Source organism: Typopeltis vanoorti, chromosome 16 (assembly GCF_054136105.1).
Source record: "Typopeltis vanoorti isolate ZY-2024b chromosome 16, IOZ_Tvanoo_1.0, whole genome shotgun sequence".
Classification (NCBI taxonomy): domain Eukaryota; kingdom Metazoa; phylum Arthropoda; class Arachnida; order Uropygi; family Thelyphonidae; genus Typopeltis; species Typopeltis vanoorti.
In genome coordinates, this window is record NC_143564.1 from 16,531,800 (window position 1) to 16,556,101 (window position 24,302).

General features: G+C 34.1%; 1 protein-coding gene across 2 annotated transcripts in view; it reads right to left on the reverse strand.

Moving 5' to 3' along the window:
* LOC150097869 (uncharacterized) overlaps positions 1-24,302 on the reverse strand; it is a 622,248-nt gene that overhangs the window by 372,902 nt on the left and 225,044 nt on the right. For both annotated transcript variants that reach the window (XM_090405962.1, XM_090405961.1), the window contains exon 7: positions 16,903-17,095. In XM_090405962.1, coding sequence (XP_090262088.1) covers positions 16,903-17,095 — 193 coding nt within the window. The remainder of the gene's footprint in view (positions 1-16,902; positions 17,096-24,302) is intronic.

Genomic DNA, 24,302 nt, shown 5'->3' on the forward strand with positions numbered 1-24,302 from the left:
ATAAAGTTACAAACTTGGATTTCTCATAATGTCGCAAAAACATCATCTAGTGATTTCATGCAGAGAAGAATTACTGGAAAGCTTGAAGAAGGCAGCAGAATTACTGATATTGTCAGAAAGTTCGGAATCTTATATAGCATATCCAGGTTCTGTGGGCAGCGTTTCAAACCAATAGAATGTGTTCCGGGCATCTACTAAGAGGTTGCCCTCATTCTATCATGTATCATGAAGACAGATTTTTGGTTATAACAGTAAAAGATAATTGACGCATCATGGCAGGTCAGCTTGCAAGCTGGCTCCATTCGTGCACAGGAAAGTGGATATCTCAACAAACTGTGGCAAGACATCTATGACAAGTAGGCCTATATGCCTAAAGGCCTGTAGTCTGCATCTCTTTATCAACAGCTCATCATAAAGCACATTTTCAGTGGTGTTGTATCCATAAAAACTGGACAAGACACCAATGGGCTTATGTATCCTTTACAGATGCAAGTGGTTTTAGTCTTTCCTCTGATTCTAGATGACACTTGATCTGGCATGAAAGTGGCATTGCTTACCGTCGTGAGAATGGTCTTGAACAGGATAGAAATGGCAGTGCTGTGGTCATGATGTGGAAAGGAATTATGCTTAATGAAACCACTAAACTACAAGTGCTGGAAAAAGGGACTTTGACTGGGAAACGACATTGCAACGAAGTTCTTCAACATGATGTTCGATTGTTTCAAGGTGCTGTAGGTGAAGAATTTATTTTTATGGATGACAATCCCACACTGCATCATTGTAGAGCAGTGGAGATACTTCTGGAAACCGAGGATATGAATCAAATCGAGTGGCCAAAATGCTTTTTTTGGCATGGGCTGGATCCTTGCCTGGCTTTGGGATAACAATGACAATCAGCTTATTCCAAGAGTGCAAAAACTCTTCCTCTGTAAATATTCTGTTGTACAGTAAGAGAAGAACATCCATAGAAGATGGTGGGAGGTGTTTTATTATCTCATAACGGATGTCATTAGGGTGAGAGAAGTGCTCTTTTTAGTTCTCCTTAACAAATGGCCAATTGTGTAGCTCAATTCCCGTTGGTACAAAATCTTTGCTACTGTTTCTTTAGTTGTTCGTTCAAAATAAAAAATATCATGAGGATAGCAAACTTGCTGAGATTCTGGTAAAGTTTTCTCCCAAAGTGTCTGCAATAGCTTTGGGATCAGCATCAATATATTCATTGTGTTCAAAGGTGTTCATTTTCCATGCGGGCATCAGGGCCCCACAAAGCACAAAAAATTGAAAAAAGAAAATAATTTTTTTTAAACTATCATATAAATTAATATTAGAATTATTATATAAAAAAATATTATTATATAGAAAAATATATGTATATAATTTTACAACTAACTATTGTGGTTATAGTAAGCGAAATAAGATCGTAGCGCTAGAGCGGTAGTATTCGAAACTACTCTAAGATATATAACAATATCCTACAACACGGGTGGTGAACCTATGGCACGCTCAAGAATTTTGCTGGCATGTCAGTGATTTACATATGGTATCCTTTTATACGCTTATAAATTATTCAACCTTTTTTTTTAATTGTTACAATACATACAAGTTAAATTTTGTTTTACAGGAGAGAGCAGCTATGAAGACATGAATTCTATTGATGTGGTATTAACAAAAGATCATGCGACCCTTCAAAGACAAATGGAACCGACAATTTTTGAGTCGAAATGCTAATTCTCTTCAACCGAATTCCATAGCATCTGTCATAACAACATTCACTATATATTTCTTAGTTTTAAGACATTCACGACGGGGTGTCGTTTATCATTCCGACAGAACTTCTCATTACTGGCAGGCTATACTCACACAAAGTTTCAACCCTTGGTTGATTTTTATTGCCATGTTTGCGTTTGAGCTGGAAGGGAAACTCACACAAGTATCATATGGCATGTTTAAATTCGTGGTAGAATTTTATTTGAAGTTAGCCTTTGTGATCTGTCATAATGACATCGAGAATTTCAAATGCAATCAAACAAACACTTATTTCATGTAATTGAAAAATTAGACAAGAGTTTTGGTTAGCACCGGATACTGTGTTTCCGGTGCAATATATGGTTTTGCTTGCATCTATACAGCCTAGTTTCTGTGAGGGGGTACATGTGATTCATTAGTTAGCACCTTTTGATTCCAGCTGTCTCTAATTGCACTATTTGTTGAGAATTATATTACACAGACTGCAAAAGCCTCTGTACCTTATTCAGGGATACAATAAAACTAATTTTTTTTTTCTTGCATCTACAGTATATAATGGCTGTTGGGGAAGGCATGTTGTTTTTGTGTGGGAGTATACATGCAAAACGTTTTAATGTATTTTTTCGTAAAGTCAAATCAGGGGTGCCAGTTATATGTGAGGGCAAGTTATGTTGGATGGTAAGCGTTCACCGACAAGCCGACATCCTTCTGCTGCTTCCCCTGCTCTGCTGACTTCTATGGTGAATTACAATGCATAAATATTTTTCTCACTACCGTTTTTTTTTTTTTTTTTTTCAAACCAACATCATTAAAATCAATTTAATAATACAATAATCAATTTTATACTGAATAATATTATAAATGTTTGGTGATCAGAATAGGATATGTCAATGAAACTTACCACAAGTTAATTTAATGATGCTAGCCTGAGGAAACTACAATATTGTAGCATTAGTCCTGTGATTGATAACTAATTTAAATGTGTACTTTTATATTTCTCAATATGCTACACCATATACATAAGTGTACTAATACTCTTTATGATTATTCCATAATTAATTATTAATACTTATTTACTAAAATAAATAGCCAAAAGGCTTCACATCGGTGATACAAAATTATATAAATGAAGTGGATATTAAATCCAACATTAAACGTTAGTTTAATGTATGAACTTTAAAAAAAAATGGGAACAGTATTTATGAGTAAGTTTGTTGGGACTTGGCCCTCTAATACAGTAAGAAGAAATATAAATACAGTAAAAATACAGTCTTATAGAAAAAGAATTGAGAATGACTGGTCCTTAGGATTCTCTGACTTTTTCCCTTTTCTAATCGCACGTGCATTCATTATGCATTTCGCACCAAGCATCTGCCAGTAGGCAGAAATAAGCAGCAGCGACAAGTGCATTATTGTTGCATATGTGCACTGTTTTGTTTTTGCTACTGTAAATTGGAATTATAAAGATAATTTAATTTAGGCATATAATAAGATGTTTTTTTTTTGAAACTATAAAAAATGCATTTGATTTAAGTTTTGAGTTATTTTGTTACAGTTCTACTGAACATAGCTGGCAAAAATAGAAAACAAAAATTATCACAGTCAAGCAGCAGAGAGTTCCAAAGCTGGTGGACTGAAGAGCGTGGCATGATTAACAAAGACAATAAAGCAATATGTGTTTTATGTTCCGGGACAGTTGTGTGCAGAACGTCGTCAGTAAAATGGCATTATGAGACAAACCATAAATCACTCCTTGAGAAAAGCAAGGACGAACAAAAAGAATTTATTGCTCGAGCAATTAAAAATAGGAATATCCAGTCAACAACCCTAATGAAATTTATCGGCAGTCGTACAAATATAACTGCTGCTAGTTTTTTTGCCTCAAATGTAATTGCCAAACACGGGAAACCTTTTAGTGATGGGGAATATATAAAAGAAGCATGGTTAAAATGCACACCAGTTCTCTTTGAAGATTTTGAAAACAAGGAAAAAATTATTCAAAGAATAAAAGACATGCCTTTGGCTAGAAACACAGTGAAAGATAGAATCATAGAAATGGATAAAAATATAATTCTTCAGCAAAAAATAGATATAAAAGCTTCCGGTTTAATTTCTCTTTGTCTTGATGAGAATACTGACATAACTTGATCCGCTCGTTTAGCAATTTTTATTCATTATTCTGTTGGGAATAATATCAAAGAAGAATTGATAAGTTGAACATCATTAGCAGCAACAACAACAACAACAAAAGGAATAGATATTTGCAATGCAGTTGTAAATGCCCTTGCTGAAAGAGATATAGATCTTTCCAAAATTGTATCAGTAACTACTGATGGTGTTCGTAGTATGACTGGAGAGGAAAATGGGTTCATCAATTTATTTACAAAACATATTGGACATTCAGTTCTGGGTTTTCATTGTATTATACATTGGCAGGTTTTATGTGCAAAGGCTAGTTTCAAGCCACTGGATGATATCATGAGCACTGTAACAAAATTGGTCAATTTTATATCGGCACACGCTTTAAATAAACTAAAATTTATAGAATTATTAAGTGAGGTAAACTCGGTGTACAATGGTTTACTTATGTACAACAACGTCTGATGGTTAAGTCAGGGGAAAGTTCTTCAAAGATTTGTTGAGTGTTTAGATGAAGTCAGACTTTTTTACATAATGAGAAAATCATTGAAAAATACAATCAGTTAATGAATGTCGACATTCATTTGACGTTCAGTTAATGAACATCAAATGGCTTATGAAATTAATGTTTTTTACTGATTTGTGTTTACATTTAAATGAATTAAATGTTAAAACTGTAAGATGTTAACAAGACAATTATTGTCATGTTTGATTTAATCAAAGCATTCGAAGCTAAATTATCAATTTTTAATCATGACGTTATTTCCAATACCTTCCAATATTTTCCAAATACAAAAAAAAATCTTTACAGATCTAGAATCCCATGAAAAACAGATCAAGTTAAATTCACAAAAGAGTTTTCTACATAAATATAAAGAGCCAATAGGCTTCAATTCGGTGCCGCAAACATTATTTAAATTATGGGGATATTAAATCCCACATTGTTTTAAAGCCGAATAAGAAACTGAAAGATAGGAATCAAAGAGTTTCACCCCAAATATAGCAAACTATAAAAGTTTCGGTGGATTGTAGCGTACACTACAATCGTAGTCTACGTAGTTCAACACTAGGACAACTCGTAGCAGAGGAGGGTTAAAGTTCTGATAATAGTGATCAGAACTATACCTCCTCTGCTACGAGTTGCCCTAGTGTTGAGCTACGTGCTTTAGTGTATGCTACAAACCGCCGAAACTTTTATAGTTTGCTATATTAGGCATGAAACTCTTTGATTCCTATCTTTGATTTCTTATTCGGCTTTAAAACAATGTGGGATTTAATATCTCCTTAATTTAAATAGAGTTTTCTACAGTTATTCAGTCGATAATCAAGGAATTTTCTTCAAGAGATTTTCAAGTGGCTGAATTTGGAAGATATAGAAATGCAATTAATCGATTTTCAATTTAGTTCTATATAGAAACAAAAATTTTGTCGATTTGAGAAATGACTTTGAAATAATGGAAAATGATCGGTTATTGGGCACAATTAAAAAGAATGCAGAAGAGGAAATATTGAAAACCTGGAATGCCATTCTTGAAACTTTTTGTTGTTTAAAAAAACTAGCGATGGCTATATTATCAATTTTCTCCTCTACATATGATTGTGAGTCATTATTTTTCAAAATGAATTTTATAAAAGACAGTTTAAGAAATAGAATGACTGATGAATCTCATTCGGCATGTGTATTACTAGCAGTGACAAAATATGAACCTGATATAAAACATTTGGCATCTAATGTACAACAGCAAAAATCTCATTAATAAATTGATAATAGGTTGATATTGATTTGTATATGACAATGTGTACACCAAATTATGAGTTAATTTTTATGAAATTCTATGTTAATTTTTAAACTTGTCTCAATAAAATTCTGCAATTAATTTTGTATTAATTTTTCCCCTATTAAAAACTTCACAGCACGTCAGCAACTTGATTTGTAAATATTTGACATGCGCCGGCACGTCAGCAACTCGATTTGTAAACTTTTGGCACGTGCACATAAAAAGGTTCGCCACCACTGTCGTACAACATACTGTTAAATAGGGAAAAGTGCATTTAAAAACAGGTGGTGTTTTTAATAATTTTAAGGAGTTTTTTGATTTTAGTTTATGATTTTATGAACAAGTATATACACGTACTGTCATGGCAATTTTTTTATGTGGCATTACTTGCAAAAACATCTTAAAAAAATATATTTTGTAAACTGGTTTTTGGTTATCCGACATCACAATTTTTCTTCAATAGAAGTTTTCAATCTATATTAGATTTATTTATTTTCTAATATTATCTATTTTAGATATATTTTATTTATCAGGTAAGTAATTTTGTTTTAATTTATTAACTTATTTTATAATTAAATCTATCATATTTAATTCTAGAGTATGACTAGTCATGACAGAGATTATTATGGAAGAAAATACCCAAGTGGGCATGAAAAATGAAAGCGAAAACAAGAAAAAGAAGCAGCTGAGGAACGTCAAAGAAATTCACTGTTTAAATTTATGAAGCTAAACTCATATATTTGTTCAGATATATCAGTTGATAACAGGAGTTCTGAAATAACTACAAACAGTTCTTCGGCTTCAACATTAATTAATAATGAGAGCTCTGAAACACTCAAAGGAAGCGGAGAACATGACGCGTTTGGTCAAACAATGAGTATTGAAGATCCTAAAACTGAGACACCAGAGGAAGGTGAACTATTTACTGTTGATGATCCAGCAACATGGCCCAAAATTTTGAAAACGCAACACTAACACAAATTGTACAACGTGGTCCATCGTCTCCTTCGACAGAAAATTATTTTCCAAAAGATGACAACAAGGGGTGTTTTTCGACAGCACACTATGTTAGGACAATTGCAAATGGAGAGAAGCAAAATAGAAGATGGCTTGTATATTCAAACTCTTCCAACTCTATTTTTTGTTTTTGTTGCAAATTATTTTCTTCTGATGATAATTTTTTATCTAATAATGGCTTTTCTGACTGGTGACATGTAAGTGAAAGATTAAAGTCGCACAAACAAAATCCAGTGCACATGAAATGCATGTATTCATGGACACAAATGGAATGTAATTTAAAAAATCACAATACAATTGATCAGACAAATCAAAATGTCATAAAATTTGAAGCAGAATGGTTAAAAATTTTTTAAGACAAATAGTAGCAGCAATTCTTTATTTATCCGAACATAATTTAGCTTTTAGCGGTAATTTTGATACTTTGTATGATTCCAAAAAAATTACCATTTTTTTGGAATCATAGAATTAATTGCAGAATTTGATCCACTTTTAAAAGATCATTTAATGCGATGTTCGGGGAAAAAAAATTATAGTAGCAGCAATTCTTTATTTATTCAAACATAATTTAGCTTTTAGAGGTAATTTTGATACTTTGTACACAGCCCATAATGGTAATTTTTTTGGAATCATAGAATTAATTGCAGAATTTGATCCACTTTTAAAAGATCATTTAATGCGATGTTCGGGGAAAAAAAATTATAGGTAAGAAACAAAATTCGTATCTATCACCCATTGTGCAAAATGAATAAATTGTTGATATGGGAACCAAAATTCACAAAATATTCTAATATGATACGACGGGCAAAGTACTATTCAATAATTCTCGATTGTACTCCTGATGTTAGTCATCAGGAGCAAATTTCAGTAATTTTTAGATTTTTACATATATTTGAAGATATTGAAATTCGTGAACACTTTTTGACGTTTTTAACAACTAATGACACTACTGGTAAAGGTATATATGAAAATATAAAATCAGTTTTGAATAAATTAAATCTTAAATTGTCAGATTGTAGAGGGCAAGGGTATGATAACAGAGCGAATATGAAAGGAGTATATAAGGGAGTCTGTGCTTACATTTTAAATGAAAACGAAAAAGCATTTTATACTCCTTGCACCTGTCATAATTTAAATTTGATTTTAGGGGATGTCGCAAAATCGTCAATTATAGCAATAAATTTTTTTAATGTTATACAAAAAATATATACATTATTTGCTGCCTCAACTTCACGTTGGGACATATTAAAGAAATTTGTTAAACAATTAACTCCAAAACCGTTATGAGATACAAGATGGGAATGTAGAATAGAATCAGTTAGAACTGTATGTTTTCAATTCCAGAATTTTTAAATGCACTAAAAGAATTATTTAAAACTGCATTGGATAATACTATCAAAGTAGAAGTGGTTTCAATATATGAACAAATACATTCATTTGAGTTTATACTAAGGCTTGTAATTTGGTATGAGCTTTAGTCAAAAGTTAATTTAGTAAGTAAAGTATTACAAAATGCAAAAATTCCCATAGACATAGCAACTAAGCATATTAAAGAGTTAGTGCAGTACTTTGAAGAGCAGAGAATATCAGGATTTGATAGGTGTTTTGAGATTGCTAAAGAACTGTCAAATCTATAAGAAATAGAAATTAAATTTAAAGAAAGTCAAGTACGTCAAAGAAAAGTATTTTTTGATTATGAAACACCTGATGAATCACACATAGGTGATAACAAAGATAATTTTAGGATAAATTTTTTTTTTTGTAATTTTAGTTACTGCTCTACAATCTGTCAAAAATAGATTTGAATTGTATGAAATTCACCAAAAATCATTTGGATTTCTTTATGATACGAAATTAATAAGAAAAATGACAGTAAATGAATTAAAATTTTGCTGCAAACAGCTGTATCAAAAATTAAATACAGATATTGATGAATTTGAATTTTACAATGAATTAATTATTTTTAGAAATATTGTTCAAGAAGATGCACCCATTAATATTTTAAAATTCATAATTGCAAATAATTTGTCAGATATTTATCCAAATATTACTAGGACATTTAAAATATTATTGACCAGTCCAGTTACGGTCGCATCATCAGAAAGATCATTTTCCAAATTAAAATTAATAAAGACCTATTTGCGATCTTCTATGTCTCAAGAACGTTTATCGTCCCTGGCAATAATATCTATAGAGCATGAAATTGCAAAAAATTTAAATTTTGATAGCGTTATAAATGATTTTATTGATAAGCGCATTAGGTTAAATAAAATTTAATATATTAAGATTTCTTTTAAATCTTATAAGTTGTTATACATATATTTCATTCTTTATAGTAAAAATGGATTTTTTTTCATATTTTATATTATTAAATAAATCATTGTTCTGGCGTATTTGTATGATAATGTGTACTTACATAATAAAATAATATATCACGTACATACAAACACATTTTTTTTTAACTAATTTTTCCCTTTACTTAAATTGATGCTAAAGAGTATACTTGTTTATTTATGTGCATAAATATTTTTCATATTTGATTTAATTAATTAACAAGATATCCATTTAAAATTTCCATAAAAGTTACTAACTTTCAGGGGCCCCGCTTTTCCATTTTGTACAGGGCCCCCACAAAATGTAGAAATGGTCCGAGTGGGCATCGATGTAAGAGAACATGGTTCCTCTGATGTGTTGATAACAGGAAAACGATCACTTTCATATGTTTTCAACAACATCCATGTGAGAAGTGTAAAAATAGCAGAGGAAGAGATTGTAAGACTGATTGCAGAATAAGAGTGAGTAAGAATATGCAAGAAGGTATTTACACCATTATTTATAGGGGAGAAATCATGGTTTTCGAGCATGCACTCAGTAATATACCCTCATCTATTTGTGTTGATGGTACCCCATAAAGCGTTATGTCCATTAAAGTCATCCATTATGAGTATGGGCTGAGGCAGCTACATTGTGTTTTGTATCTACCTTTCATCTTCTAGATTTCAACAACATCCAGACAGTTTTGCATATGATGCTTGATAAATCGATGATGTGAATTGAATCCAGGATTGCTTTTGACTCTTAAGGCTCACATAATGTGTTTTGGCCCTTCAGCATGTTAAAATGCTATTAAGTTTGTTGTGGAAAGATGTCTACGAAATAAATCCCATGCTCTATCTTAATCTTTTTTGTCTGCTTGGCACTCTTAGATCCAACAAGGCTTTGTTTGGATGGAGCAGAAATCAGGATGATGTTTTTGGAACTGCTGCAGTGGCTGAATGGACAATACAATCTATGACATAATTCACTGTTTCATTAATAGGTGTTTGGCTGACTGTTTCAGTATTAAATGTTGCAAGATGCAAAAATATATTCCAGTCAGAGAGAATTGGAGGAAGGGAATTTGCTGAGATATACCATTGAACCTGTCAAGAGACAGAACACCAATGATGATGATGAGTGTCATTCCAAGCAAAATGAGCAAATTTTGTATATTTTCTCATTTATATTATTTCCTGGTAAATATAAATCATTAAATTATGTGATATTGGCAAAATGCATTGACATGTGCATATTCACACAGCTGGCGACAACATTATCAAACGAATTAACCAACATAATCATGCGGGTAACATGGCATGGGTTGAAGCAGCGAAGATACTTAATAAGATTAAAGATCAGGCCTGTACAACTAACGATGGGACTCATCAAATTATCAGGGAAGCACACACAAAAATATCTCCTGCTGTCATCGGCCAAATTCTGAGCAATGCCTCTGTAAAAAAGTCTATTCGAAGAACCCAAAATCAAGCACGACAGGTACCACCAAATCCAAATTCGTTAAGTAATTTAATTATTCCGACTATATATATAAAATCACCTATGGAAATTAAGAGTTCCTTTTGCATGACAGCAATGATGGCCACAACAGATTGCTGTTTTCTACTAAACAAAATCTACAGTTATTGTCGCAATCGACAACATGGTATGCAGGTGGCACTTTTAAAACTACTCCACTTCTTTTTGAGCAGCTGTACACAATTCATGGCATTTTAAACAATAACGCAATTCGTGCTGTTTATGCGTTTATTGGAACTTTGTTAATACAGTACTTCTAATGCGTTTCTTAGACTACTCTAATGCTTTTGGTTGTGTTGAGCATGTGAAACTGTCGGAAGAAATAAAAAGAATGGGTTTTCCACAACACACTATCAGGTTGATAGCCAATTTGTACAGGGAGCAAGAAGCCATGGCAAGAACAGATGTTGGATTAACTGATTGTCTTCAAGTTGGAAAAGGAGTTAGGCAAGGATGTTTACTTTCTCCTCACTTGTTTAGTATATATATTCGGAGGACATCATGCATGAAGCATTGGATAAGCTCAAGACAGGAATTAGGATAGGAGGTAGATTGATCAGTAATCTGAGGTATGCTGATAATACAGTATCCCTTTGTAATGACATGACAGAACAAGGGCTAATTCCTGACAAATTTAACAAGATGAGTACAGTGATACCTCGGCTAACGAGAGACCCTGCTAACGAAGATTTTTTCGCTGTTTTTCGGACTCGGCTAACGAATGTTTTAGTGTATGCGCGTGCTAACATAAAGCAGCAAACATGAACGGTCGTGCCATTCCAGGAGCTTATCTTTTCCATCTGTAAGTGTGTGACATAGAAATGAGCTGATCAGTGGTCAGCTCATTTCTATGTATAGGGGAGACCTACCAACCCGACTGGGTTGTTTAGTGTAAAGATCGTAAGTTTTTCATTCTACTTTCCATTCTCCTTCATCTAATTGGGTAGCTGTTCATCTCAGCCTTTGGTGAGTTTTGCCCTTTCATAGTGTGCTTTTTACTATTTTATAGAACTTATCTTTAAATAGTAGGCAGCATTCAGAACAAATTAAACGATTTTCTATAGAAACCTACGGGAAATCATGTTTTGGCTAATGAAAATTTCGGCTAACGAATGTGATTCCGGAACAAATTATCTTCGTTAGCCGAGGTATCACTGTAATCACAAAGGACTTCAACTCAATCCTAACAAGACAAAGATTGTGGTTCTTAAAGGAAATACAAACAGAGAAGCTCTTTAGAAACAAGTGTACCTTGATGGAGAAAGAATTGAGGAAGTCAGCAAGTTTGAGTACCTGGGATCCATTATTAATATGAAGAATTGCTGTTCAGAAGAAAGTTAGGAATGGCTAAAACAACAGAAACTTGTCTAAAATCTGGAAGGATGAATCTATCTCAATGGGAACAAAGTTGAGGATTTGGATGCAGTTGTTTTTCCAAAAGCAACTTATGGATGTGAGACTTGGAACCTAAAGAAGTCAGATAAGAAACGAATATCTGCTTTTGAGATGTGGTGTTACAGAAGGCTGTTGAGGATATCATATACTGAAAGGTATACAAATGAATGGGTGTTAGAAAAGATCAGTAGAACTTTAAGGTTCCTTAAAGATATTGACAGAAGAAAGTTAAAATATTTTGGACACACTGAAAGGAAGGAAGGGGGGACTTCTCAGAACTAATAGAAGGTAAAGTTCCTGGAAAAAGAGGAACAGGTAGACCATCAATGAGATGGATGGATGGTGTGTGTGGAGTGACTGATCTTCAGAGAGTTGAGGCCTCCAGAAAGCAAACAACAGAACTACATGGTGAGGCGTGGTGTGACACATCACCATGCAATGGAGTAACTATATGGCATCTGTGGATGCCCAATGAACATATAGGATAGATGAAGTAAAACTATTAATTGTTAATACATGAAACCAAAGAATGATTCCTTGGCTTATGAAACAAATTTATTTTAGATGCCTAATTTCAATTATCTATGAAGGAATACATCAGATAAATGTCACCCAACTGGACTCCTGATATGTTGTAAAAGAAAATGAAGAATAGTCTTCTATGAACCCATCTCTAAGATATATATATATATATTTTTTTTTTTTAGAAAAACTGGAAGTTTTTAAAAAATTGGCATCAGGAAGCCTTTAACAGAGAAAGATTGAGACAAATATAAAAAAGGGCTAGAAGGAGCAGAAAAATTAATTGATCAGTTAGATTCTTGTTTATAGCATAGCATAATACTGCAGATGCAAGAGAAAGTATCCTAAGCACTGCATTACTGCCCTACCAGAAATATTTCATAAAACAGCAGGCCAAATTTACGATCTTTCACTACACTTTACATAATTGCAAGATAGATAAGACATTCTAAAAATTGAGATACACATTCCAATAATCTAAAATACAAATGCTGAAATGTTAAGAGAACTTACACTTTTTTCCCAAAAATTAAAGTTAAAAAATTGTGGTGTGAGATATATGCAGGGATTTTCGGGAACTAAAGTTTTTCAGGACAAAAAAACTAAATCAACATTTATAATTAAATCCTCAGCGTTCATTATAATTTATAATTGCTCACATTGTTTATGATATGAATGCATTTAAAGTTTAATTATCAACATTATTTATGCGATCGGCCACTCACCTTCATCAAGCAATATATTGAATCTTTAGCGATATATTTGAATCTTTGTAATAAAATTAAAACAAATGGTCATCTATAGAAAATAGCATCATCTTGCTCCCATCCAGGGCATTAGCACTGGCAGTTTTTAAAAAACACTTGCCAATTATTTCTGGGAAAATCATCCTGCTCCATACAGAATCTAAACCTCACTTCATTCACCGATCAACCCCTGTGCAATCCAAGATTGAGTAGTAGTCAATGTTCTCACTTCGACATTTCCTCTATTGGTTCCTTCCATCTCTATGCATTTGACTGGTGCAGTATTAACAAAAGTTCAGATGACTTAACGACAAAGGCAAGCCAACAATTGTTGAATTGAAATGTTGATTCTCTTCAGCCGAATTCCAAAATATCTGAAACTGCCATAATAACATTCATTATCTATTTCTTAAAGTTTTAAACTTTTATTGTGTGTGAGATATATGCAAAACTTTAACTTCTTTTTCCAAAGTAAAATCAGGGTCAAGATACACGAGGGCGAGTTATATTTGAGTAAATACGGTAACTACAATAATATCTAATGAAGTTACTGAAGTTATTTTTAGTATTTTAGTTTAAAGTATATTTTTAGATTAGTTAGTGTAATTTTACTATTTTATTATTTTTTTTTTATAACAGATTTTATTGTATTTGGTGCATGTGATAATATATTTTAAGACTAACTGTTAAATTAAGATAGTTTTTAGAAATGGTGCCAAAAACCCAGGAGAACAATAGAGTAGTATTGAAAGCTAAGAATAATGATGCTGTGAAATCTTGAAACAAGAACCTTTATATTGATGACATTAACAAATAAAAATTGATATATGAAATTTCAAGATTAAAAGAAATTATTCAAAAATTGACCAGGGAGTTTGAGAAAAATATTTACAAGAACTAAGATAGGAAATTAAAAATAAAAAAAACAATAACAAGAAGGAAAGTGTGGAAATTCATAAGTAAATCAATTAAAATATAAGAAAAAATAAGTTATGTGGACTAATAATTATTAGTCCCAACAAACACTTAAATTATAATTTAAGTAGCAATAAATATATTATGAGAAAGGATATGAAACACTTGGTGGATGCAAGAAAGAAAAGTGAAAAGTAAAAATGGTTACTTTATTGCCCAAATACAACAGTAATGAGTTAAGGTTGTCTCTGATAGCAAATGATTCAATGTGTAAGATTTGTAGAAAAAATGGGAGTGAGTTTTTAGATGTGTACAAATGCCTGAGATGATTTAATCTAGTCCTATCATTCTTGGGATTATTCGTTTCATGCCATCTTTCTCTCTCACACTTTTTCTATCACAACATTCTCAATTTCATTCATGCTCTCATACAGCCACTCTATTATATTTAGTTTCACTGGCTACCTGTATTTGCTATTTCCTAAACAACAATTTTGAGAAGTACCTAAAACCAAATCTACTCATCTGCTTACATAACTCTGTCCATCAACACAATACATCTCATTTCTCCCTCATGACTGAGTACTGAACCATTTAACCATTTATGATCATGCCTCTCTGTCTCTAATCACTCATGTCATACCTGGGCAACGGCCTCCTAATTCTGACACCATTACTCTTCTACCCCTACCCTCACTTAACAAATCTTCCATATCTTCTTTCATATGATACTGATCTCTTTTTAAGCTGTTTGCTCTCTATTTTTGTATTAATCTTTCTTAAAAAAAAAAAAAAAAAAAGTATTCACTCCATACATCTAGTGCAACCCCCTCTAGTCACAGAATCATCCATATGCTTTTTCATTCCCCCCCTGTTCTTTTGCAACTTTCAGTGAAAGTTGCAAAGAACATATTGTGTCTCCCCTTTCTCAGCATTCAGTCTCTTAAACTCTTGCTTTGCATATTAATCATCTCATCAAAGTAGTGAATTTTTTTTTTTCATCAACCTGCACTCTAATGTTTTTTTCCTCTATTCCTTCCATATCATAACTATTTCTCTCATCACAACCACATCACTCACCATATCTTCACTTTTCTCACTCATATTTGGAAATTCCTGTCTATGCTCACCAACACATTTTGACACTTGCATAAAAGTGCACTGTCCACCACCCCACTCTTCAAACTACAAGCCATTCACTCCTCAGTAACAGAGTCCATTATGTCGAATGCTTTAAATACACTAGTCTTGTGCACTGTTCTTATTTTAAGAATTGATGTTATGGGCTACACTACAATTATATGATAATCTAAATACCGACTAGATATATAATTGAAACTAAATCTAACACAAAGTAGAAAGCAATATCAGTTTTAACAAATAACGTGCATAATCACACCACAATACTTAGGGATTTTGCCAATTCACTTGACAGGATCCACACGGCAAGTTTTTATACAAACTCAAAGGTATAGGTTTTCTAAAAATGCTTGCGACATGAATGTGAGTGTGAATGAACCACCCATGAATGGTTATTATAAACCTATAGTAGATTTTGCACCATGGGTGGACTAAGGATTTTTTGCCATATTTTATTATCAATTTTATATATTTTTTTGGAATTTTTATTTTTATTTTTACATAGTCCAGAAATCCTGCTCTAAAGACGAAACATGGAACTTTTTTCAAGCTATTTCAGGTCTCCAATAAGTGGGGCAGTGGTCTCACACCAGGATATGAAATCCATCTCCCACCTGATTGACAGGCATCAGAGTAATGTATGAAGGTGGTGAGTCAAGGCAAAGGAGGAAACTGATTCAGACTGATTACTGATTCCAGTAATCAGTCTAGATGGTTAATGATTGTTATTGCTAATGACCATTACTGGTCATTAGCAATAACAATTCATTGCCATTATCTCAAAGAACAAGCCTGGTTCTATGGGCTAATGACAATGAATGACATTTAATCAGTTCAATGTTGCTAAGTGTAAAGTCATTTTGGTCTGAGAGCATTGCAGACACATTATTATATTAACAGTAATCTATTTCAAGTGAAGGTATTGAAAAGCTAGAAAGTTGGGAAGAAGGAAACAGTACACAAGCTACATGCTAAGTAAGCATATCAGATAATTGCTGAAAACAATGATGAAAACACTTGTGGGAATAATGAAGTTATTCTTTCAACTGTATACATCTTTGATAAGACCACACTTTCACTATGTTCAGATATAGTCATCTGGGTTCAGCAGAGATTGAGACAAGTGTAAATAAGTCAAGATATCAGGCATGTGGAATTTTGAATATCAGGAGAGACCGAGAAAATGTAGTCTGCAAAGTCTGAGCAACAGATAGAAAAGAGGAGATATGACAAAAACACAAGTTGGTAAGGGGATCTTAGAGTACAGACATAAGGGAGATTGCATACCTAATGGATGGTGGGTAAGAGGAGAGGAGAGAGAAAACTCAGTGTTATCTCTGGCTAGTGGAGTCCAGGTTCTTCTACTGTGTGATGAGTATGAAATGGGTCACCAGGAGATATTATACATCTTAAATGAATGTTTACAAAGAAAGATAGGTATTTAAATATTGTGAATCCTAGAAGAGGCTCCTGCTTGATGAGTCAGACTCCTAGGAGTCCTGAATAATTACCTCTGGACTGCTATTTTCAAAAAAACGTAAAAATCTTCTCCTAATTATGGTTTGAAGTATCATTTCCAGTAACCGTCCTCTGCCACCACATGCTAATAAATAAAAACTCAATATAATAACATGTGGATATTCACATACCTTTTTCTTCTTCTAAATCCTCTTCAGGAAGGCGAAGTTTAGCCTGGATTTGAGCACGTTCTGCTTTTGTGTCTTTCATGACGGATTTACTCTTTTCTTGTCCACTCATTCGAGTTACAGATGTCCTTCGTTTCAGTGGTGGTTTTCCTTTCCTTTGTAGAATTGCTTGAATTTCTGGTCGATCCTTTTGCATCTGAAAAACAGTTAGCATTTTAAAATGTTGTATCTGTTGAAGACAACTAAATATAAAAAGAGTTTTCAACATTTACTGAGGAAGAAAATATATGTATTCTGAATTTTGTGATTACCAACATAGTAAAGAAGACAAAATGGTAAGGAAGGAATGGGTTATGAAAGGCAATGCGAAAGAATGTGGTGACTATGAAAGGATAGCCTTAATGGGTGCTGATGATGAAGTGGTGAGAGAAGACGATGAAATAGTTGAGTTACCGAGTGAAACAGTTTGCAAGATTCTAACTCTAACATCCAGAAGAAGATATAATAGTGATAGATGTGACAAGAATTGATGTGGGAACAGAGAGTGATGAAGTGGAACATAGGATATAGCAAAATCTTACTGCAACCATGGTTATGGGGATTAGATGGGATATCAGCCCACATATTACAGGAATGTTCTACAGAATTGATATTACCTCTGCCAAGACTGTTTATTTTAAGCCTCACCTCTAGCAAGATCTAGGAAGGACAATATAGTTCTACAGTATAATGGAGGCTCCATGACAGAGGTAGGGAATTATGGACCAATCAGCATCTTGGTAGTGGTAGTAAACGTATTGGAAAAGTTGATTAAATACAATATTCAGGATTGGTAGACAAGAATGCCTTAGTAACTTTAGTCACTTTTTTTTAACAAGAGTAACAGCTGAGGTGGATAAAGGGATTTTTTTTATATATGACTCCCACCTACAAAAGGTTTATTGTACATCTATAGTACATTAATAGAGTGGGTGGTAGGTTCTTTTTTCCCTATTTTTGTAGATGGCCTGGAATGTAAGGTGGGACCTCTGGTGATGAGTGTTTCCCAAATCTTCGGAAGCTTAATGCAACCGTATTTATTAAGATTTGGTTGGTTTCTGAGAGCTGCTGCTGCTGCTTCTAAGAATAGTCTCTCTTTCTTGAATTTGCTGTGGTGGAGCATGGTGGTTTTCTTCCATGACACCCTATGGGTGGTGTCCAAAACATGGGTCAGCCAAGCCTGAATGACCATAGTTGTGTTTACAGATGCAAGACTTATGTTCCTCCAGGCGGATGGATGCTGATCTGCATGTCTGTCCAAAGTACGCCAGCTTACAGGAACAGAGTACTTTGTAAACTCCAGGCAGAGAGAGTGGAGGGAGCTGATCTTTCGTAGAACGGATAAGAGTAGCAAGTTTGCGGTGGGGCTTATACGCTGTGTGTAGGTTGTACTTTTTTAGAATCTTGGCTATTTTTTCGGATGTGCCACGAATGTAGGGTATGGTGATGGCATTTTTAAAATCTTGTTGACGAGAAGGATGGGTGTTGGATTCTGATTATGTACATATTAGAGTAATTATTATTTGTTTCAGAATCCAACATGATCTTTCATCACAAAGGCTACATTTGTAAATATTATTTAATGTAAATAACTTAAATTATAATTTGATATCATGTAATTACCTTAATTATATCTAATATTTAATTGTTTAATCAAAGATATGTGTTAATAGTAATAAGATTCTATATTAAATATTATTAAGCTATTTTATTTATTGTTATGTCAGTAGTGGTATAACCTTATGTAACGTTAGCGAAAATGTTTACGTTTATTTGTTGTCATGGAAACGCGTGAAATAAACGAGCACAAGTGGAACAGAGCGAGGGCTGGAAAAAGAATAATAAAAAAATATAAGAGGTAACAAGAGAGAGTTGGGATGGAAACTTGGAAATGAAAGGAAGCAAGGGCATAAACTAGAGAAGTAGAAGTAAATGAAAGGTTTCTTAAGGGCAGGAGTTAAGAGGATAATTTTTATAAGTGAGCAAGGATGAAGTGAATTTTATAGTTAGCTGAAAGTGAAGCCAGCAGTAATAATAAAAGGGAAATTGATGCTGTAATCGGATAATATAAAAAGCTGGACGTTCAAGGAAGAATTCTGAATAAACCCTGTTGGTCTAGAATTGCGGCTTATTTCCGATTTGCCCTAAGGAGAACCGCACAGTGTTTTAATTAGTTTATGAGTGGTAACAAGGATAGTTGAAGTACCCTGCAGTCGATGTCTGGATTTCTGAAGCGCGATTGATAGTGTTTTAATTATAACTGTGGATAAGTCTTGTAGATGTGTTCTTAAGTGAAATAAAAATAATTTAAAAGTTTGCTCACAACGTATTTGATGTACTAGGAACTATTTCCGGTAAGGACTATCTTAGTGTATTATTTCAATGCTTGAAGAATTGAGTGTTAATCGCTACGCTTAGCCTAACCTCAACTGTGGAAACTCTTCGTGATTGAGAGTTGAAGTTAAGAATTGTTAGAGAGATATTTTCAACTATTAGTGCCTGCAATATTTTGAACTTATAGCATGACTGAGAAGTGTGTGAAAACTGATTAGATAGGAAGTTCTATTATATTTATATATGTGTAGGAACTTTGTAACTCAGAAGCTGAGAAAGTGTATGTGAAGGCTTGGAAGGTTGAACTAATGTGATTGACTTGGCTTAATGTTTGACTTGTTTTTATTGTTTAAATTAGAAGTAGAATTTATGTATGTGTTATATAGCTTATATTAAATGTTTGTTTTTGTTAACCAAAAGTTGTATTTTGTCTGAATCTCTTTTACTGCACCATTCATAAAATATTCGAACCGAAGCGGGTAAATTAAGTAAGCCAAATATACTCGGCCAGTATATATATTAAGGAGAAATAGTTGAGGGTCGATTTTTCTTCAATTCTTGAACTAATTCAGATATAGAGTGGTGCAGTCTTTAAATATAAATTTTCTCTATATTTAAATTAGAAACCAACTAGCAACTATTTTTAGGTTAAGAACATCGTAGTAAATAACATGATCGGATCCAAGGTACAGATTAAGACGAAGTAGGATCCAACAAAGGATGGGGAATGGGGGAGGAACTGATTATTTTTTTGATACTGTGATCGCTGTAGCCATTGGAGAGGAAAGTGCTGTGTATGTGGTTAAGCTCAGTATAGGGCAGTTCCACTGGAACAAGGATTGTGGGCTCTCTTAGTAAGAGTTTTAATAATGCCATATTGTTGAGAGGGGTGGTGGTGGGAGAGTTTGTGAATGTATCTGCCTGTGTGTGGGGGGGTTTTCTGTATACAGTGAAGGCAAGTGTACCATTAGGCAGGCATGTAACTAAGGTATCTATGAAGGGTAAACAATTGTTCTTTTCCATGGTGAACTGGATTCTTGGATGTAGGCTATTGAGATGACTGAGGAAGGAGTCTAATGTGTCTGGGCCATGAGACCAAACAGAGAACACATCATCTACATATCTTAGCCAGATAGAAGGTTTGAGTGGGGCTGAATCTATGGCTCGTTTTTTGAAATCTTCCATATAGAAATTGGCAAGAGGGGGTGAGAGGGAGGAACCCATGGTGGTTCCCTCTATCTGTTTGTAGATTTTGTTCTTCCAAGAAAAATACCCAGAGTTAATGGCAAAGGAAAAGAGATCTAAGATGTCAGATGGAAAAACGTTTTCTAAGAGAGAGATAAGGTGTCAGTTAAGGGGATATTGGTAAACAAAGAGGAGATATCAAAGCTTACCAATATGTCTGCATTATTCAAGGTTAAATTTTCTATGAGGGCTTTAAAGTGGGTCGAGTTTTTTTATATAGGAAGTGAACCTTCCAGTGAGGGGGGTCAGAGAGTTGGCCAGCTGTTTAGACAGTCTGTAGCAAGGTGCATTGGTGGCATCTACCATAGGCCTGAGTGGGGAATTGGGTTTGTGGATTTTTGGTAAACCGTATATTTGGGGGGAACAGGAGCGGAAAGGTTTAAGTTTTTTCGTGATGTCAGGGGGCCAGGAAGATACTTTTTTAAGTAAGATATTTAGTTTCTTAACTTGTGTTTTTGTAGGTAGCGCGATCTCGGAGGATCATATTCATTTTACGATTGTATTCACTGGTATTAAGAACGACTGTGGCATTACCCTTATCCACTCTGGTGATGACGATACTTTTTTCTTTCCGTAATTTCAGGAGAGCCGTGTGTTGGGCATACGATAGATTACTTTTTGGAGGCGAAGAATGAGCGAGGATGTTGGCTACGTCAAGTCCGATGTTGTTGGCTACCTCCGACGGTAAGTGGCCAATCGCACGCTCGATGTTAACCATTACATCAAGCACCGGCACTTCCTTCGGAGCGACGGCAAAATTACGGCCGAGGCAAAGGGCGCTGACGGCATCGTCATTGAGCCTTTTGGAAGAGAGGTTTACTACTGTCTGGAGCAGTTGAATTTGTGGTTGTGGTTTGTCTTTAACCAGGTTGTTATATTTCTTGATGTGTTTATTTTTTAGATCTTGGAGGAATATGATCCTCCGAGATCGTGCTACCTACATCCCGTTAGAACATGACCCCACAAAAACACAAGTTAAAAAACTAAAAATCTTACTTTAAAAAGTATCTTCCTGGCCCCCTGACATCACGAAAAAACTTAAACCTTTCCGCTCCTGTCCCCCCACCCCTCACTGGAAGGTCCACTTCCTATATAAAAAACTCGACCCACTTTAAAGCCCTCATAGAAAATTTAACCTTGAATAACACAGACATATTGGTAAGCTTTGATATCTCCTCTTTGTTTACCAATAATCCCTTAACTGACACCTTATCTCTCTCTTAGAAAACGTTTTTCCGTCCACCTACAACCGCCCTTAGAGGGTGCTCCACCTAGATAGGACTTTAGTGTCACCCACGTGGTTGGGCTTAGTATTGTTTGTTATTTGTGTTATGTTACATTAGTTGTTTTTTGTAATCCCCGTAGACGTCCTAGTGACTAGGATGAAATATAGGAAGTATTAAATTCTATTTTAATCCTTTTTGAGTGTTGTAAAAAATCCATTAAGCCTCCAACATGATGTTCTCACAGCACTTAAGCCTCTACACATGAATTACTTGTATATGAGAAATATGATGACTTCATTACAACAAACCTGTATCTCTTCTGGGTCTGGCTTCCAGTGATGACATTTACTAATGTTTGTCTTTGGGGTTACTTGCTTTACTTACTGTAGAGTAAAGCAGTTCTGCTTGGTAGCAGGCCTTTACCTGTTCCTGAGTGAGGCCATCACTGAGTATCCTGTCCTGAAGTGATGCAGATTGGGAATGATGAGTTTAGTAATCCATCAGAGATCATTCTGAAATTTTGGAGAGAGCCATATAGTTGAAAGAGGAGGAAACATCCCTAGCTCTCGAGTACTCTAATAGCTTCAGGGAGAATGGAGGACCTCCTCCTGAGGTTAGAAAGCAAGAAAAGAGACAGAAAGTTTTCAGTAAACAATCCTCATTAGGAAGAATGTTAGTATGAGGGTAGAAGAGTTAGAGAAAAGTAAGACCAAAAGCTTTGAAATAGATCATACTTAGCTCTGGGACCCCGGGGTTAGCCATGCCCGTGCCTGCAAGTCGCAAACCCCATGGGGACTAAGAAAACATATAAACTATCAAATAAATACATAGTATAAAATAAAAAATTATAACTGTATATAAACTTCATTGCATAAATGTTTCAGGCAAAATAAAATATTTCAATCATCATCACTCTCTTCAAAACTAACATTTCGTAGATGTTCTTTATTTACGAGTGGCCGGAAGTCGTCATCACTTGAAATTTATTGGACATCATTTGTATAATTCTCATTGCATACTTTGGCTGGTTTAGTTATCAAGAAGTCAGTAATAAGACCTTGCTTACCACTATGTTGCAATTTTTTTATTAAGTTCATAATACAGAGCTAAACAAATATCCAATTGTCTCGTGAATTTTTCGGAGCATTCCATTGAGAGATCATTATCCATAAAACAACTTTCTTCCCAAGTTAATTCTTCTGCTAATTTCTTTAAACTGAATTCTTTAATGGATTCATTGCAATTAGAATCTTCGGTAGAACTTTCCTCATTTCAACATCATATATTAATTGTACCAGTTCCTTCTCATTTAAATCTGTTTCCCCATCAATTAACTCACTAATTTCGTTTTCAACTATATCGCAAAAGCCCTCTAAGTAGCCATTACTATAAAAATAAATTTTTCACATAAAAAAAAACATTACATATTGTATGTAACTCACCAAAAAAATAAAGTGCTCAGCTCGAGAGTTATAAATTTTAATGCGCTTTCCTGGCAGAAAACCAAGACAATTTTCAACAATAAGCACATTATAAGGTAAACAATAAACATACATGTGTGATAAAGGGTATTTCCCCTAATATAAATTCACTACTTATAATTACATGCACGATACAGGTAGACGCAAATTTAATGAAGATAAAATTTGATTTTTAAGTCGTGTGTTGAAAAATATATGAAAAGATAAAGGGTTACTACGGTTTGTAGACCGTCTTATATCAAAACCACATTGTATAAGTACCGTGTCAACAAGGGATACTACAATTTGTAGACCGCGTTATATTGAAACCGCACTCATGAGCACCGCATTATACGAGGGCTACCTGTACATTGCATAATTTATTATTTATGTATGCATTAAGATTTTTAATTCAGTAGCCGGTATGTGTATTGTGACAAAGATAACAGGGACTGATATAAGAAAGAGGTTGATGAATTAGAGGTATTCATGCTGCACAATCTGAGTACAAATATAGCAGTGTGATTGGATCAGATATTGACTCACATTTTACAAGAATGTGCAGAGGAATTAGTGGTGCTTTGCCTATGCAGTTTGATTTAAGTATCTGCTCTGGCAAAGTTCCAAGAGAGTGGAAGGAGAACAAAATAATCCTTTTGCATAAAGGAGGATCTAAGTCTGTGGTAGCAAATTATATACCAATTAATATCTCAAGAGTGGTGGTAAAAGAACTAGAAAAGTTAGTCAAAAGGAGAATTCAGGAATAGGTGGATGAAAATATAATACTCTATGAGGGGCAGCATGACTTTGGTCATGCCTTAGTAATTAACTAACGTTTTATAACAGTGATAACTAAGTTGGATAAATGGAATGGCTACACGATACTACTACTAGATTTTGCAAAGGTGTTTGACAGGATACCAAATAGAACTCTGTTATCCAAACTGCAACAAATGGGGATCGACAGAAGGGTGGCTGATGAATAGATACCAAAAAGTAGAATATGGAGGAGCAGAATCCAGGTGACTAGCGGTGTGTTCCAGAGCGCTATGCTTGGGCCATAAGTGTTTAATTTGTACATAAATGATAGAGAAAATAA